Source organism: Mangifera indica, chromosome 18, assembly GCF_011075055.1.
Source record: "Mangifera indica cultivar Alphonso chromosome 18, CATAS_Mindica_2.1, whole genome shotgun sequence".
Taxonomy (NCBI): Eukaryota; Viridiplantae; Streptophyta; class Magnoliopsida; order Sapindales; family Anacardiaceae; genus Mangifera; species Mangifera indica.
In genome coordinates, this window is record NC_058154.1 from 11972492 (window position 1) to 11990445 (window position 17954).

The 17954-nt window shown below is 33.3% G+C and overlaps 3 protein-coding genes across 3 annotated transcripts; all 3 read right to left on the bottom strand.

Annotated features, from left to right (window-relative positions):
* Window positions 1-875: 875 nt before the first annotated feature.
* LOC123201764 (probable disease resistance protein RF45) lies at window positions 876-3419 on the bottom strand. The gene has a single exon (XM_044617319.1). It carries the CDS (start codon window positions 3417-3419, stop codon window positions 876-878), a length of 2544 nt encoding a protein of 847 aa, XP_044473254.1.
* A 7436-nt stretch (window positions 3420-10855) lies between these two features.
* LOC123201285 (probable disease resistance protein RF9) lies at window positions 10856-14339 on the bottom strand. The gene is made up of 2 exons (XM_044616721.1): window positions 13430-14339; window positions 10856-11093 (listed from the first exon to the last, which is right to left on the bottom strand). Exon 1 carries the CDS (start codon window positions 14218-14220, stop codon window positions 13468-13470), a length of 753 nt encoding a protein of 250 aa, XP_044472656.1. The 5' UTR covers window positions 14221-14339; the 3' UTR covers window positions 10856-11093; window positions 13430-13467.
* On the bottom strand, window positions 14238-16329 carry LOC123201765 (putative disease resistance RPP13-like protein 3). Its single transcript, XM_044617320.1, has 2 exons — window positions 14303-16329; window positions 14238-14256 (listed from the first exon to the last, which is right to left on the bottom strand). The coding sequence occupies exons 1-2, from the start codon at window positions 16327-16329 to the stop codon at window positions 14238-14240; spliced, it is 2046 nt and encodes a 681-aa protein (XP_044473255.1).
* Between the last annotated feature and the right edge of the window lie 1625 nt (window positions 16330-17954).

A 17954-nucleotide genomic window follows, 5' to 3' on the forward strand; every position in this document is an offset into this window, starting at 1 on the left:
CATGACATTACTTCCATAAATTTTAGGTACATTATGGTCATGCATGGCAACTGAAAAATCTAATTCGTGTTTGTTTTAAACCTAAGCGACTATCTAATTTATTTCTAAGTGTGTCTCATACATTCAACAAGTCTTTAGCGTCCTAACAAGCATAAATTAAGTCTTTATATTTTAGATCAAGCATCACTTACAAAAATTAGCCTAACATTGCAACATACACATACATACATACATATAACCATGTTGGTCCCGTTCCACATCACTATTTCAACAACTTATACATCTCGTTCAACAATATTCAAGTTAACAACACCACTAATCATTCGAAAACCACAAAATTGAGGTGGGAGAATCTTTGTTCTCCTACCCAATGTGCCATGCATGCAGCTTTTATAGTGACTTTAAGGAATAATCAATTACCCTTTTTGAGCAAAATAAGAAAAGCAATTTTGTAGTATGGGTGACACAAATTGATTAAAAATGGCACTATGTATAAGTGTATTATCAACTCTTACTTCAAACTTTGGATGAATCCAATAAAAGATATATCTGAACTTTAGTACAAAGATATTAGTGTAAGTTTAGATTACTATGCTAGGGTTTAGTTATTACAAAATAAGATAACAACAAAAGTATGTATACCTATCCATTATATATATAAATAATGTTTCATCATGTGATTATGTAATTCTAATAAAATAAAATAACAATCAATTATATAATAATATATTATCTTAGTACTTCAAAATTAGATGCAAATAATATTGCTCATAAGATAATAAAGTTAAATATAGTGAAGGCTGAAGTGCATACCAAATAATAGAAAAAAAGACACGTACCAAAAGATTTGAAGTGATTCCAAACTAACTCATGAATCAGAGTCCATATGGGTATATTTGAATGTGGTATCTCTCCACATCCTCAAAATCGTTTATTCTTTGCTTTAGCTCCGGTCGTGGCCACCATAGTTCCAATTTATTGAGAGTCTTAATGCGCCATAGCTCTTCAGGAAGCTTTCTCAAGAAAGCACAAGGATTGAAAACCAAACATTTGAGGTTTGGCATGGCTTCTGCTTCCATTGTCCACTCTTCTAGCCACAGCATTGATTTCAGATGCAAAACCTCGAGCTTTGGGAAACCACCAGAGGTGCAAGTCAGCTTTCTACCAGAATAAGGATTGTGCTTCAGCTTGAGGATTTTAAGATGCTGTAGTTTCTCCAATGTTGGCATGGGATCATCCTTCAGTTCAGTATTTGACAAGCTCAGTTGGGTTAGTCGTGGAGGAAACTGATACTTGCTCAGGATAATTGGTGAGGGCTTTGAGATCTCTCTTTTATTCACCAGCTTCAATGATTCAAGGTTGACTGGTTCACGGAGGCTTTTGAACAGCATAGATTGATATGAATTCAAGTTTCCATAAATTTGAAGACTTCGAAGATTAGGCAGTCTGCTTGGTATATCTTGAGTACAACTACTGGGGTGTAAGGTTGATATGAAATTGAGATTTTTCAGAGAGTTACAATATTTCCAAGGATGTGCAGGCAATTTGATGAGCCCGAAATTCAGATGCCTCAGTTTGTGCATCTTCCAAATATCATCTGTTGTATTATCTATGAAGGTATATGGCATGACCAAAGTGCACAGGTTGAGAAGATTGTTGCATAACTGTGAAGGAATTCTGGTAAGGGAAGGAATATTCAACTTTAAGTACCTCAGAAGAAATAAAGCTTGTATTCCAGTGGGATAATGGTTTAGAACCAGAGTTCCCAAATCTAATACCTTGAGGAGTTTGAAGTTTTCAGAAATGTAAATGCAATCTATCTCGGCCAGATTGTCGCTTTTCGAGCCAAGACACAACAGAGAAGAGAGATATGGGGCAGAGTACTCTGGCGGAACAAATCTGCTGTCATCAAAATGAATAGAGAGCCGTTTGTATATTTTAAGTGGCGGCTTATTTTCAATTTTAAGATGAACCTGGATAAACTTCTCCATCTCAGCCATGATAAATAAAACATCCCGGATATAACCATGAATGTTGCATGTTTTAATTCTACCTCCAGATGTTCTCTTATTTACTTGCACAAAGCCCGCATGTACTAGGTGTTTCAAGTACTCCTCAGCAGTTGCCTCACTGTTATCATGAATGAAACCTTCAGCAATCCAAAGCTGATACAAGTGCCATGTGAATATCTCAAAGCCTTCAGGAAAGACAGCAAAATAAAGAAAACAGGGTCTCAAGTTCAAAGGTAGATTCAGGTAAGAGTAAGACGGAATCCAACAGGGTGATGGCAATTTTAATTTTTTTGCTTCATCACAGTGAAGAGCCAGCTTCAAGAAAAGATCTTGAATATCCATCTCTGACAACAAACCTGAAATGCATAAGATGGCTAGAGGCCACCCTCTACAAAATTTTCCCAATGTTTCTATCAGAGGCTGTAGCTCAAGCCGACTGACCTCTTTGATAAAAACCCTATCAAGTAACATCTCCCAAGTGTCTTCTTGAGAGAGTGTCCATATTTCAAGATGACGGGCGTCCCAGTTATCACCAACTTCAGGAATTTTGGTCGTTATAAGTACTCTACTTCCTTTATGATCATCAGGAAGAGTCTGGATGAAATCATTCCGAGAATTATATGTCCAGAGATCGTCCAACACAATCAAGTATCTTTTGTTTGTCAGGAAATCACGAAGAGCATTTCTCTTTAACTCACAATCTTTATCTATAAGATCACTCCATAATGAAGAAGGCATCACAGACTTCAAAATGTCGTCCAATATCTTGAGGATATTGTAGTTAAAAGATACCTCAATCCAAGCCCGGCAGTCAAAGTAGTTCTTTACGTAATTGCTGTTGTAAACTTCCGCAGCGAGTGCAGTCTTCCCGTCAGCACCAACTCCACTAATAATTGAAATTGAGGAAAGTGAAGGGTCCCCCTCAATCAAAAGATCTAACAAATTCTTCGTCTCTACTTCACGACCCACCAATCGGGGTTTGTTGTTGATGAGCGTCCTTTCCCCCCTCTGCACCTTCACTCCTCTGTGTGATGAAGGAGAAGAATAGTTGACTTGAGGTAGCTTTGATGCAATCTCTTCACCTTCGTGCATGAGACACCTCAGTAATTCAATTCCATAGATGTGGCTCTTGTGTTGCATGATGTTGAGCAAGATTATGTCAATGGCCGTATCAGATTCATGAGAATAGTCGATCAGTTGCATTTTGACATCCCAGATTTGTGGATTTGAATTATACGTAAAAAGGAAATTACCAATAAGGTTGTGTTGATGTTCCGTTAAGAAGGAAGTCATGCGTTCAAAATCAGTTTGAATCTTCCGAAGCACTTCTTTAACTTCTTCCGGCAAAAAACCTTCATCTCCTGCTAATAGCCTTTGTAGCCTCTGTGAAAATACTACAACGTCCATATCTCTAGCCCACTCTAGAATCTTATAATTGTAGGCTTCAGAAATCACCTGCTGTGACTGGACTTTGGTGGAGTTCTTTTACTGTGGTTTCCTGAAGTGAATGAATACCGCGGTTTCCTGCACTGTTAATACCCCAGCAGAAGTGTGATTGAAGCATGAGATGCTGAAGCTTTGTTTAGTTTGTGAAGTCAATTGAAGTGAAGAAACAGATAAGAGAAGTATACAGGAATGACTTGCAGTCTGATGAGGTTGTGTTTGTAAAAGTTTTAAAATTGAGCTGTTGAAAGCGCTCTTTTTACAAATTAACATTTTCCGTCTCCCTTTTTAACTCTTTATTCATAATTCATAAAGGGCCAAAAGACTTGTTCTCACCCAAAGGTTTAGAATAAGCCTTCAAAAACCCTCTGACTTTCAAAAATCCAAAATTCACCCATAAAATAATTTTTATTAAAAATCTCAATTAGAGTTAGGGATAAAATTGTCATTTAATAACATCTTAAAAAACTAAACTTTTGCCCCTCTCAACTTGAAAATCTCACAATTCCTCCCCAAAATTTTCTTCAAAGTTTGAAAAGTGACAATTTTCTCTCTAAAATTTTTTCCTCTTTTCTTTGATGATGATCCACCATCTTTGTCTATCAGTTGTCTTCTCTCATAGCTTCTCTCCCTCTCTTCTCTGGCCATTGATCAATGAAAATAGTTTGGAAATTCAAATGATTTTTGCTAGATGATGACATCCAGACAAATTATCTAGACATGTCGTCATCTAAACAAAAAGATCTTTGTCTAAACAATGACACAACCAGATGAAAATTGTCTTGATTTTCAAATGATTTTTGTCTGTTGGTGGTTGGAAAAGAGAAGGAGAGAGGCTAGGAAGGGGAGATTAGGTGAGAGGGAGAACGATAGATGATAGGAGACGGAGGATTGTCACCAGAGATAAGAAGAAAAAACTCTAAGGGGAAAATTGACTTTTTAAAACTTTGGGTAAGGGTAATTGTGAGATTTTTAAATTTAAGGGAGGAAAATATGGTAAAATTTTAATTTTTAAGTAAATGATGATTTTATCCTAACCCTGATTGAAATTTTTAACAGAAATTATTTCATGGGGGAATATTTGGGTTTTTAAAAGTTGGAGGGTAAGATTTTGGTTTTTCAGTATACCTTAGTTGGGAATAAGTCTTTTGGCCTTCATAGAATATATGTAGCAATAAAATTATATATAACTATTTTGGATACATAAATATTTACACACTTATATATGTTATTGTATGATTGAGTGATTATGAATTAAGAACAAAGTAATACTCAATCATATAATAATATATATACATATATATATAATTATATATCCAAAATGAATATACATAGTATTGTTATATATATATATAGATCTAGGGTTTCTTTTTAAATTTTGAACCCATATGTCAACCACACCAACTTAGGTGGAGTTAAAAACGCCTCAAAATGCGGCCACTTAAGTTGTAATCATGATATCTTACTTTAGAATTGAATTAAGAAATTGTTTATACACATTCTTTTCTTTATGGTATTAAGATTTAATAATTTTATATATTATTTATCTATTTACTTATTTACTTAAAAGTATTTGCATATAATACTGTTAAAATAAAAATTCATAATTATTTGACCGTCTTTTTATAACGAGGAAAAAAAAAATCATTGATAATACTGAAAGTATTTTAAAATTGAAAAGTGAACAATAATTATGTATACTTTAATACATGGAATAATGGAAAGGGCATTAATCTGCCTGGAAAGCAATCTTTGATATTGAGAAAATTAAGACTTCACACCTATTTACAATCATGCTATAAATTTAATATGAATGGTTGGCTTGGTTGTCAAGACAACTAGATTCCTTAACAAGAATACTATATATATAAATAATATATATAAATAATGATATATTATTATATAATTAAGTATTATCTTATTTTTAATTTAAATTTATTTAATCATATGATGATATATTGTTTGTACATAAAATTATATATATTGTTTGTATATAAAATTATATATATTATTTATACACATAACACTATTTATTCTTTTATCGACACCAATTTCAACCTTATTTAGCGGCTACCTTTAACCCAATTCAAATTTGAAGTAATTGTTTATGTGCGTAAAAAGAATCTTTGACTTCAATGCAACTAGATATCGGTGTTCATTCAATCCCTAGTGGAACATTAGGAAGTTGTTCTCGAATCCTAAGCCTATAGGGATGCCAACTTGACTATTTCCTTATAAATAAAATTATACATAGGAACAAATTGTATAACCTCTTATATACAATTCGAGGTGAAAGATTGTGATTAAGTGATATGATTGTTTATTTTTTTTTTCAATTAAAATCATTTTATCATATATTACCATATTAATTTATATACAAAATGTACAATTTAATTTGAATATAAAATGTTGTACAATATTACTTTTTTTTTTTTCCTAGTGAAATGACTGTCCACATGAACAGATAAAAATAATAAGTCAAACAAACACAAACCCAGATTGGATCAGATCAAATACACAAGGCACAGACACTCAAAGTTCCAGAAACAGAGCTAGAATCTGAGAAAATTACAAGTACTAGAAACACAGAAAATGAAGTGTGATGAAGTGAAATGAAACTGTCACCTCTTGGAGAAAAGAAGCAGGCTTTGAGCTTCATGGAAATTCAAGATTTTACAGGGCCGAGGTCTAACGTAATCGGCAGCAGTGGTAACAGCTGCTGCGATAAAATTCAGAAAATGTGTGAACACTTGAGTCCACACTTTTGTAAAGAGACTAAAATTTCTGGCTTGGGCTTTGATCAGAGCATCCGGAGAACTTACGTTTTTCAGTCAAATATTCGAAATGACCACAATTTAAGCATAGCTACTATCGTCGATCGTAGTAGATTATAAGGGAATCTTAATCAACTCATAAGAATCATCTCTCTCTCTCTCTCTCTCTCTCTCTCTCTATATATATATATATATATATATATATATATATATATATATATCCAAAAAGTTTCCCAACTTTGTAAGTGGATTCAAGAGGAATCTATATCTCAAAATACAAATTTGTTGAAGTTGGAGACTTTATCAATGAACAGAAGTGAGTGACAGTGAACTCAAGCCTATACTCAAATTCGACTAGTTTTGAAGAATATAAACTTGAATTGATATGATGGATGATGTTTGAGCTTAGCTCACATGGATTTGGTATCGTAGATAAGGTCAATCGCAAGCAAGTCAAGTTCAATATACTTAGAGCAAAATTACGTCATTTTGCCTCCAAATTATATGGCAAGATGACACTATTTTGCACTACTTACCTAATGTAACACTAGCGTAAAATAATATTGTTTTGAATTGGCCAAAATGATGCTTTATATTAGGGCTGGATTCAAGCCGAGCCGAGCTCGGCTTGCAGCCAGCTCGGGCTCGGCTCGGTTTATTTATAGGCGGCTCCAGTTCGGTTCGAGCTCGACTTGAGCCGAACTCGGCTCAGCTCGAGCTCGATTTGAGCCAAACTCAGCTAGGCTCAAGTTCGGCTTGGCTCATTTTTTATATCAAAACGACATCGTTTTGCATATATATAGATCAAAACGACATCGTTTTGTATAAAAAATTTTTAAAAAAAATCTACCGAGCCAACCCGAGCTCGATCAAGCCGAATAGAGCCCGGCTCATTTCAGGCTCGAACCGAGCCGAGCCGAGCTCGAGCTTGAGCTGGCTCGGCTCGAGTCCAGCCCTACTTTATATGCAAACATAAGCTGCTTGTGATCCTATCAAGTTGAGAACCTTTGAGCTCTCCCTCCATAGAATTGCATACTCAAGATCTCAATCTTGAGTTTGACCGATGACCTCTTGTTCCAAGATCAAACAAACTGCACTTACGATCGAGTTTGAGATGTCTTTGCTCGAACCCACACTTGCGAGTGTTCATGTTTCAACCTTTCAATATGCAGAAGTTAAAGATCTGACCAGAAAATTATTGTAGCTTAACCCTGTTTCAATCATATCCAGTGTGCAATTCTACGAGGCATTAGCCCTTGCTCATTAATTGTCTGGGAAATTATAAGAGATCCCTGGTGCAGAGCAAGGGTTTTCCACATATTGTATTGAATCCATATGAAAACCAGATAAAATTAATCTCAAATAAGTCTTGTTACTAAAATCAAGAAACCATATACTTCCAGGGTTGAAAAAGGTAGTCTTGGCCATGGGCGGTTTGGCCTGTGAACCAGATTGGAATTGACCCATGTAAAACTAGAATCGAAATCCTCAGACTCAGAACCAACCTGAATCCAAATCGGAATCGGATTCTAATAGTCTGGTTTAGGTTTTTCTTTTTTTTTTGAATTGTCAAATCACTGGTTCATGAACCAACGGTTAAACCATTAGTTTACAGATTCATGAAACAATGGTTCAATAATTTAATTAAAAAATTTATTAATTTTAAATGAAAATGATTATTTTTTTAATTAAAAAAGTATAAATTTGTAGGGGGCCATAACGGTCCCTTGCAAAATATATGGCCGTTAGGCCTATTAATTTTTTTTATATTTTTTATATTAAATTTTATTTATAAATACTCATTCAGTCTCTCAACTCTTTTATTTATTTATTCTCATTTCTCATTCTCTCAATTATCAAGAACTCTCTCAATCTTTTAATCAAATTCAATTAAATTCTCTCTTTATTTTTATCAAATCCAATTTTAATTTCTATAATTTAATTATTATTTTTTTATTATACAGTTTCGTAATTAATTATAGAATTTATTTTTATAATTAATTTTATTTATTATCAAAAATTGACAAGTAATAAAAATTCTTCACGTAATAGGAGATTTAGTCAATATTCATATATATCAAATATGGATGAAGATCAATTTGTGGAAGATTTTTCAACATAAGAAAATGGAAGTCAATATGTGGAGGTGAAGCAACAACAACAACAAGTGAAAATGGAATAACAACCACAAAAAATTCTTACTTATGATATTTTCAAAATTCATTTCAAGAAGATACAAAAAGAAGATGATAATTTTGAAGTTGTTTGCAATTATTGTAAACAAATTTATAAATTTAAATAAGAAGATGGATATGGGACATTCAAAAGGCATTTGGAGTCAAAACATCTAGAAAAAATTTGACAAAATAGAGGTCAAACACAAATAACTGGGTATTATTCTCCACTTAAATCTCTCTTTATTTATGATGATAATAAAGGTAAAAAAGAAATTGTAAAAGTGGTAACAATAGATCACTTAGCATATAGTTTTAGTAAAAATTTAAATTTTAATAATTATTGTAAAACTGCATTAAATTCTGCACATAAAACTATTTCTACAAATATATTAAAAAGATCATTATTAGGTTTATATAAAAACAAAAACAAAAAAAGAGAATTCATTTAATTTTTTACAAATTTAAATGGACATATGTTTATAAGTAGTGATATTTGGAGTGATTATTGACAAGTTCACCTTATATGGGTATAACTTGTCATTTGATAAATAATAATTTTCAATTACGAAAAAAAATTTTGGCATTTAAGGTATTTGATGACCGACATACAATTGATTATATTTATAAAATAATTAAAAAAATCTAAATTAGTTTTTAACATTTTTTCAATTTCGTTTGATAATATAGCTGCAAATACAACCTCAATTACTAATTTGACAAAAATTTGCAAGCTCAATTTAGATGGCAGATTTTTTCCTATTAGATGTGTATGTCATGTGTTAAATTGATGTGCACAAGTTGGTTTAAGATATCTTAATAATTTTATTAGTCTAATAAAAATAACAATTTTATTTTTAAGGGCACATCACCAAACAATGAAAGAATGAAATAAATTTTACAAAATACATAATAGAAGACCAAAAAGATTTCCTAAAAATGTGTCGATTTGTTGGAATTCAATATATAAATTACTTGATAAGCCTTTTGATTATAAAAAATTATTATGCACATTTATTTCACAAAATGTGTCACAAGTTATACTATATCTCCAACATTGGGATATTTGTAAGATAATTTTAGATATTTTAATAAATTTTAATAGTGCAACTTATACTTTGAGTAGAGTTTATTTTCCAACTTCCCTTTTTTTTTTTTAAATAAAACCCTTAATATTATTGGAGTTTTACAAGAGGGCGAAAAAAATGTTTTTTTAAAAGAAACTATTATTTTAATGAAAATAAAATAGTTAAATTACTATAAAAAAATTCTAAAAATTTTTTTTGTTGCTTGTTTTTTTTAATCCTAGGTTTAAATTAACTGGTGTTACAGATTATTTAACATTATATTATGTATACATGCAATTAGATAATGAGGATGAAGATAATATTTCATTAACTATAGCTACTATTATGAATTTAATTAAAAAAATTTATATTAAATATTCATTAGTTTATGGTAATCAATGTGGTTTTTTATCCTCTCTACCACCTATTGCCCAATCACTAACCTAAAATATTAGTTATAATGATTGTATTATGATGCAAAGCGGCAAAAGACCAAGAGAAACATCAGGCTTCACTTCGGAGTTTGAAATTTATCTAACTACTACTTTGACTTTGGTGATAGCAATATAGGTAAAAACTTTCTAGTTTTAGAATAGTGGAGTTGACATACACCAACATTTCCAACATTAGCAGTTATTGTTAAACAAGTCCTAGCAGCACCAACATTAACTGTCACAGTGGAACAAGCTTTTAATTAAGATTCTATTGGACGAGAGGCGATCAAGTTTGGCTCCCGAATCTATTGAAGCGCAAGTATATATAGACGATTATACAACAAGATATAAAAGTGGACTTCAATGAAAAACCCTTTGATTTAACTACAGATAGTTCAATAACGAAAACCAAAGTCAAGAAAGTGGAGGTAAATAATAAGGTAAAGAGATACCACTAGTTATTGGGTATGCAAAGGTAAGAGAATTACGTAGGTTTTGATTCTTCTAAACCTCAAGAGCATACGTAGGAAGCTTAATTGAAAAATTAAGTTCAAGCTTTTTTTTTTTTAATTTTTAATTATTATATTATTAATTAAAAAATAAATCAGAGCCATAAATCAGAACTGATGATTCAATATCGATTTTGAACTAGGGCCATGAACCGTGGCCATAAATGGGAACCAACGATTCAATGTCAATTCTGAACCGACCTATAATGGTTTCGATTTAGTATTCTTATTTTTTTTCAAGCCGTAAACTGACGGTTTTGATCCGGAACCACCAGTTCATAAACCGTGGCCAGGTCTAGAAAAAGGTGTTTTTCTAACAAGGAAATTTTACTTTATTTGAACCTTTTATTTGAAGCTGAACTGACTATACTAAAAACAGGTGAAATACCAAATTTAAAGACAAATAAGGTCAATTAAGACACAAAAATACATTCCAGGAAGTGAAAAATCTAAATAAAGATAAATACAGAGTGCCATTTTTTTTATTACAATTGTCCAGTTATGGCTCCATCTTAGCAGTTCTTGAAGTCTACAAAGCCAAACATCAGTTTCTGTGACCAATGTCCATATCTTCATAAGTAGAAAGCTGAAGTGCTCAATGCTGGGTTTCAACTGATCAATGCTGGGTTTCAACCGAAATTGAGTTCCTGACTGCGTTCATGATCTCCCTTTATGATTTCCTGCACATGCAAAGGGAATGCTGAAAAATTAATTTCTACTTTATTTTTTTCAGTGAATTCCTCTGCTATCTGCAAGGAAGAGCTTTTGTGTGCTCAAGGAACCATGATATATGAATGGCTTGTTTCATGGTTTCTCTCCTGCTCTCCATAGTGTATTAATGTGAGATATACATTAAAAGAAACGATACAAAAAGAGAAAAAAAAAATTGTTGTTATGTGGTATAAACTACCAAACTAGCAGATACAACATCTATGAGATGATCAGTAATTGGCGCATAGACTACATACCAACTTACTGGTTATGATGATATGTAGAGAGGGTATGATCTCACTAAAATTAGTTAAAAGGAAGTCAATATTTGTCACTACTCCTGCAATATCTTCAATATTAAATAATAGTTTCCTATTATCATAAAACCATTTTTCATAATCTTAGTAATTACAATCAAAGTGTAATCGCTCTTTTATTAGTTATACATATAACTATAGCCTCTACTAATATAAATTTAGGAAATTTAGGATGGTTAAAAAGCTTATGATGAGACACTTCTACATCCTACTACCATTTACAACTTTTAGAATTATAATATTGCTAATTTCTTGAAGTACTCAGCTAATATAACCTATGTGGATGTAGTCTTCTGTTTTTTCAACCAAACCATATTAAAAATATTGTTGCTTCTTGATCTTCTTGTGCCTTTTCATCTTCTTGCTATGAATTTTACAATTGTTCAATGCACTTCTCATTGATGATAATTCCTTCACCAACAATTTGATTCAAGAGAAAGGGTTTTAAAAGCTCCTCTATATTCCAACAAGAACACACAATCTCTCACAACAAACATCTCTTTTCAATGGCAACTAGTGGAAGAAGAACTAGATCAATGATTGCCACCATTCACACTAATGAAGACAATTCTAGTCCTAATTTCTCACCTTTAAGGCAACATAGACATTTTAGTGAAGAACAATCAAATCCAACAACTGGATGTGCAACTACCTATGGCCTCAGATATGGTTGCACAATTAGCTAGCCTGATTGGCACAATTCAAGTGCTCATCCAATAACTCAATAACATGCCTCAATGACATCCATTAAGTCACCAATCCCCATACTAACAACCGACAAAAGGTCTAGTGCCTCTTGCACAACAACTCAACTCTCTAAGAGAAAATGAAAAACAGCCCATGAGTTGAGGGGTTTGTCCCTGTCCGACATGGAAGAGATAGCTCACGTGACAAATCTATCTTGCCATATCACACGATGTTAGCGTTGCATACACAAACTTGAACCCATGTGATGATGCAGTTGACCCTAGACACACAACCTCTAACCTGTGTTAAGACAATGATAATTATTGGCATTCAAAGCATGTTACATGCTTGGGTGATAACAACCCCCAATGTGTTCAAAATAACTCACATTGAGGCGATGTTGATAAGTAGCGTACATGCTTAAATCAAAACGAAGCCAACCAACGACATATGGAACACAATCTACACTGTTACGATGCCACCTGACAACAAGATTATAATCAATCACACTATTAGGACATTGACCCTCGAAGTGTAGCAGGTAAGTCATGTCATGAGGAAATCTAACATTTGACACCACTAGGAGATGGTTCGAAAAGTGTTTTTGATAGACTAATCTTCTCCAGTGAACAAGCCCAAAGACATCATATGCACAACCACTTAAACACTCATTAGGCCTATCATGGAAGGGTCTATGAATGATAGCCAGTGGGCATCCTACAACAAGGGCTCAAACGAGCCCTTAAAGATCTAGAAACTCAATAAGACAAGCCACAAAGGTTAGAGAATCTACATTCTCATACCCAATGCACCATGCACCTCTTTACAGTGACTTTAAGGCAACATTGATTACCCTTTTCAACTGAAATAAGAAAAACAATTTTGTACTGGAGAATTATGGGCGGCACAAGCTGGTTAAAAATGACACTATGCGTGTGTATTATCAGCTATCACTTCAAACTTTGGGATGAATCCAATGAAAGATATATATGAACTTTAGTATGAAAGCTTTTAGTGTAAATTTAGATTCCTATGGTAGGGTGTAGTTATAATAAAATAAGATAACAATTAAACTATGTGCACCTATCCATTAAGTGCATTGATGATGTTTCATCATGTGTTTAAATAATTTTGAAATAACAAAATAATACCTAATCATATAATAATATATCATTCAAGCACTTAATTGAGTTTTTAAAATTGCGTGAAAATAATATATCTCATAAGATAATAAAGTTAAATATAGTGAAGGCCGAAGTGCATATGAAATAATAGAAAATTAAAAAAAAAAAAAAACTTACCGAGAACTTTGAAGTAATTCCAAAACAACTCATATAAATCAAACTCCATAGGGGTATATCTGAATGTTGTATCGCTCTAAATCCTCAAAATCCTTCAGTCTTTGCTTTAGCTCCAGTCGTGGCCACCAGAATTCCAATTTGTTGAAAGTCTTAATGTGCCATAGCTCTTCAGGAAGCTTTCTCAAGTGAGCACAAGGATTGATAACTAAACATTCGAGGTTTGGCATGGCTTCTGTATCCAGCGTCCACTCTTCTAGCCACAGCATTGATTTCAGATGCAAAACCTCGAGCTTTGGGAAACCACCAGTGCCGCAAGTCAGCTTTCTCCCAGTGTAAGAATTGTGCTTCAGCTTGAGGATTTTAAGATGTTGTAGTTTCTCCAGTAATGGCATGGGATCATCCTTCAGTTCAGTATTTGACAAGCTCAGTTGGGTCAGTTGTGGAGGAAACTGATACTCGCTCAGCTTAATTGATGAGAGCTTTGAGATCTCACTTTCATTCACCAGCTTCAATGATTCAAGACTGAGTGGTTCACAGAGGCTTTTGGACAGCGTAGATTGATATGAACTCAAGTTTCCATATATTCGAACACTTTGAAGATTAGGCAGTCTGCTCAGTATATCTTGAGTACAACTACTGGGGTGTAAGGTTGATATGAAATTGAGATTTTCCAGAGAGTTGCAATATTTCCCAGGATGTGCAGGTAATTGGATGACCTTGAAATTCAGATGCCTCAGTTTGTGCATCTTCCAAATATCATCTGCTGTATCATCTATGGAGCTATTTGGCATGTCGAGAGTGTACAGGTTCAGAAGATTGTTGCATAACTGTGAAGGGATTCTGGTGAGGGAAGGAATATTCAACTTTAAGTACCTCAGAAGAAATAAAGTTTGTATTCCAGTGGGATATTGTTGAAGAACTAGATTTCCCAAATCTAATACCCTGAGGAGTTTGAAGTTTTCAGAAAGGTAAATGCAATCTATCTCGGCCAGATTGTCACTTTTCAAGCCAAGACACAACAGAGAAGAGAGATATGGGGCAGAGTACTCTGGCGGAACAAATCTGCTGTCACCCAAATGAATAGAGAGCCGTCTGTATATTATGGTTGGCGGCTTATTTTCAACTTTAACATGAACCTGGATAAACTTTTCCATCCGTGCCATGCTAATTAAAAGATCCCGGATATAACCATTAATGTTGCATGTTTTAATTCTACCTCCAGATGTTCTCTTATTTACTTGAACAAATCCCGCATCTACTAGGTGTTTCAAGTACTCCTCAGCTGTTGCCTCACTGTTATCATGAATGAAACCCTCAGAAATCCAAAGCTGATACAAGTGCCATGTGTATATCCCAAAGCCTTCAGGGAAGACAGCAAAATAAAGAAAACAGGGTCTCAAGTTCAAAGGTAGATTCAGGTAAGAGTAAGATAGAATCCAATAGAAAATTGGCACGTCTAAATTTTCTGCTTCATCACAGTGAAGAGACAGCTTTGGGAAAAGATCTTCAATGTCCATATCTGACAGCAAACCTGAAATGCATAAGATGGCTGAAGGCCTCCCTTGATAAAATTTTGTCAATGATTTTATGACAGGGTCTAACTCAAGCTGTCTGCCCTCTTTGATACAAACCCTATCAAGTAATATCTCCTGGCTGTCCTCTTCTGATGGTCCCTTAATTTCAAGACAGGCGTTCCAATAAGTACGATAATCATATACTGTTGTTGTTATTAGTACTCTACTTCTGTTATGATCATCAGGAAGGGCCTGGTTGAAATCTTTCCAAGATCCAGGATCTGGAACATCGTCCAGCACAATCAAGTATCTTTTGTTTGTTAGGAAATCACGAAGAGCATTTCTCTTCAACTCAAAATCTTTATCCATAACATCACTCAATAAGGAAGAAGGGATCACAGACTTCAACATGTCGTCCAATATCTTGTGGATATTGGAGTTATAAGACACCACAATCCAAGCTCGGCAATCAAAATAGTTCTTAACGTAACTACTGTTGTAAACTTCAGCAGCGAGTACAGTCTTCCCGCAACCACCTGTTCCCCGGATTAAAATTGGGGAAAGTGAAGGGTCCCCCTCAATCAAATGATCTAACAAATACTTTGTCTCTTCTTCGCGACCCACCAATCGGGGTTTGTTGTTGATGAGCTTCCTTTTCCTCCTCTGCACCTTCACTCCTCTCTCTGATGAAGGAGAAGAATAGTTGACTTGAGGTAGCTTTGATACAATCTCTTCACCTTCGTGCATGAGACACCTCATTAATTCAATTCCATAGATGTGACCTCTTTCGAACTCATGAAAAAGCTCCATCTTCCCCTTCTTTACTGTATATGACGAGGAAGAAGAAGAATCGTTTAATTGAAAAGAAAGTGATATGATACTTTGATCTGCACGATGAGAACCCTTCTCCCTCTTCATAATCTCATCCACATCTGGAAAAGACTCATCCTCCCTGCCCTCCAGTCCCCAGGTTAAAGGAAAAGATTCTTCGATTTCATCTGCACACATCGGCGACGTGGGCAATTCCTGTTCACCTGAATTCATTCTGTTTGAAGTTATTTTGATGCCATCATGAGCATCAGAAAACACCCTGGAATTGCGTTGGCTTTTGTGTTGCATGATGTCGAGCAAGATTATGTCGATGGCCGAATCTAATTCATGAGAATAGTCGATCAGTTGCTTTTTGATTTTCCAGATTTGTGGATTTGATTCATACGTACGACAGAAATTACCAATAAGGTTGTGTTGACGTTCCCTTATGAAAGATATCATAACTTCAAAATCAGTCTGAATCCTCCGAAGCAGTTCCTTAACTTCATCCGGCAAAATACCTTCATCTCCTGCTAGTAGCTTTCGTAGCCTCTGTGAAAATACTACAGCGTCCATATCTCTAGCCCACTCTCTAGGATCAAATAATATTAAGATTCAGAAACTTCCTGCTTCGACTGGACTTTGGTGGAGGTTTTTTTAGTGTTACCATTGATGGACTTTGATAATTGCTTCTGCTCTCAAGTGAATGAATGCTGTGGTTTCCTGCACTGTTATCACTCCGGCAGTAGGATTCAAGTAAACGAGGAAAAATAATAATTGATAGTATGGAAAATAATTTAAAATTAAAGGTGGACAATAATTACGTATATTTTAATATATGGAAAGGCCATTTATCTACCTGAAAAGCAATCTTGGATATCGAGAAATTAAGACTTCATACCTACTCCCAACGGTACTATTAAATTAATATGAATGATTGGTTTGATTTTTCAGAAAATTAAATTTTTAACTTTATGAATCAATACTAATTTTAACTTTATTTATTTGTTACATTTAACCCAATTAAAATTTGATATCATTGTTTATCTAGGTAAAAGGAATTTTTAACTTCCCTACAGCTAAATATTGGTGTTCATTCAATCCACAATTAAATGTTAGAAGCTGTCCTCGAATTGTAACCTAATTAAAAAAATACCTTTGAATCTTGAGCATAGGGGAAAAATAAATTTTTTAACATCATGGAAGGAATGATGGGTGGGAAATTATTTTTCTTGGTGTGAAAATATTGCAAACCTGCCTCTCTTTCTTGTCCAAAAATTCCACTAAAAAAAAGGAATGATGGATTGTTCTGTTTTTTTTTTTTTCTTTTTTAAATGCTTTGCTATGGTTTACTATGTTGTGAGAAAAGTCTCTTGTTTTCTTCGATCTTAAGTGAGTTCCAATGAGATCTTTGGTTATGTTTTCATGTTATTTTGTGTCAAAGCTCTTACGGTGATTTTCTTACATAGATCAAAGTGCTCTTATACTATAAATTGTAATACTTTTTTACCGTGAGTAGTAATATTTTGATATTATTGCGTAGTTTGATTATACCAAATTTCGTAATTTTACAAGTTATATAGAATTGATTAAAATTTTCAAAGCTTGATCAAATGATCTATAAATGGTTAGCAATGTTCATGATCTCTAGAAGGAAATGATTTTCTTGAAGTTTTTAAATTCAATTTAAGTTGAATTTTTTTGAGTAAACCATTAATATGTCCAGTGTAACATCGCCAAATTTTGTAGTATTTTAATTTGTATAAAAATTATAAAATTCATCGTACAAAGATTGTACAACCTAAATATGTAGTAAATATTTTTAAAGTGAGTTATCAAAGGTGTTATTTTTGCAAACAATTAACTAGAAATGTTTAACGTTTTCCATGTCTCTCTTTTACTCTTTATTCATAGTTTATATGGGTTACCTAAATTGTTGTCATGATTTTTTATTTTAGAATTGAATTAAAAATAAAATAAAATTATTTATATAAAATTTTCAGTATATAATTAAATAATAATTTATTTATTAATAAAATAATATTAAATCATGTAATAACATATTAATTATAATTTTTATGTATGTCGATAATATTATTTTAAAAAAATTAAATGATCCCCTTCACATGTTGTGAATCAAACCATAAGGAAAAGTAATGATTGATAATACTAGAAATATTATAAAATTTAAAGGTGTAATG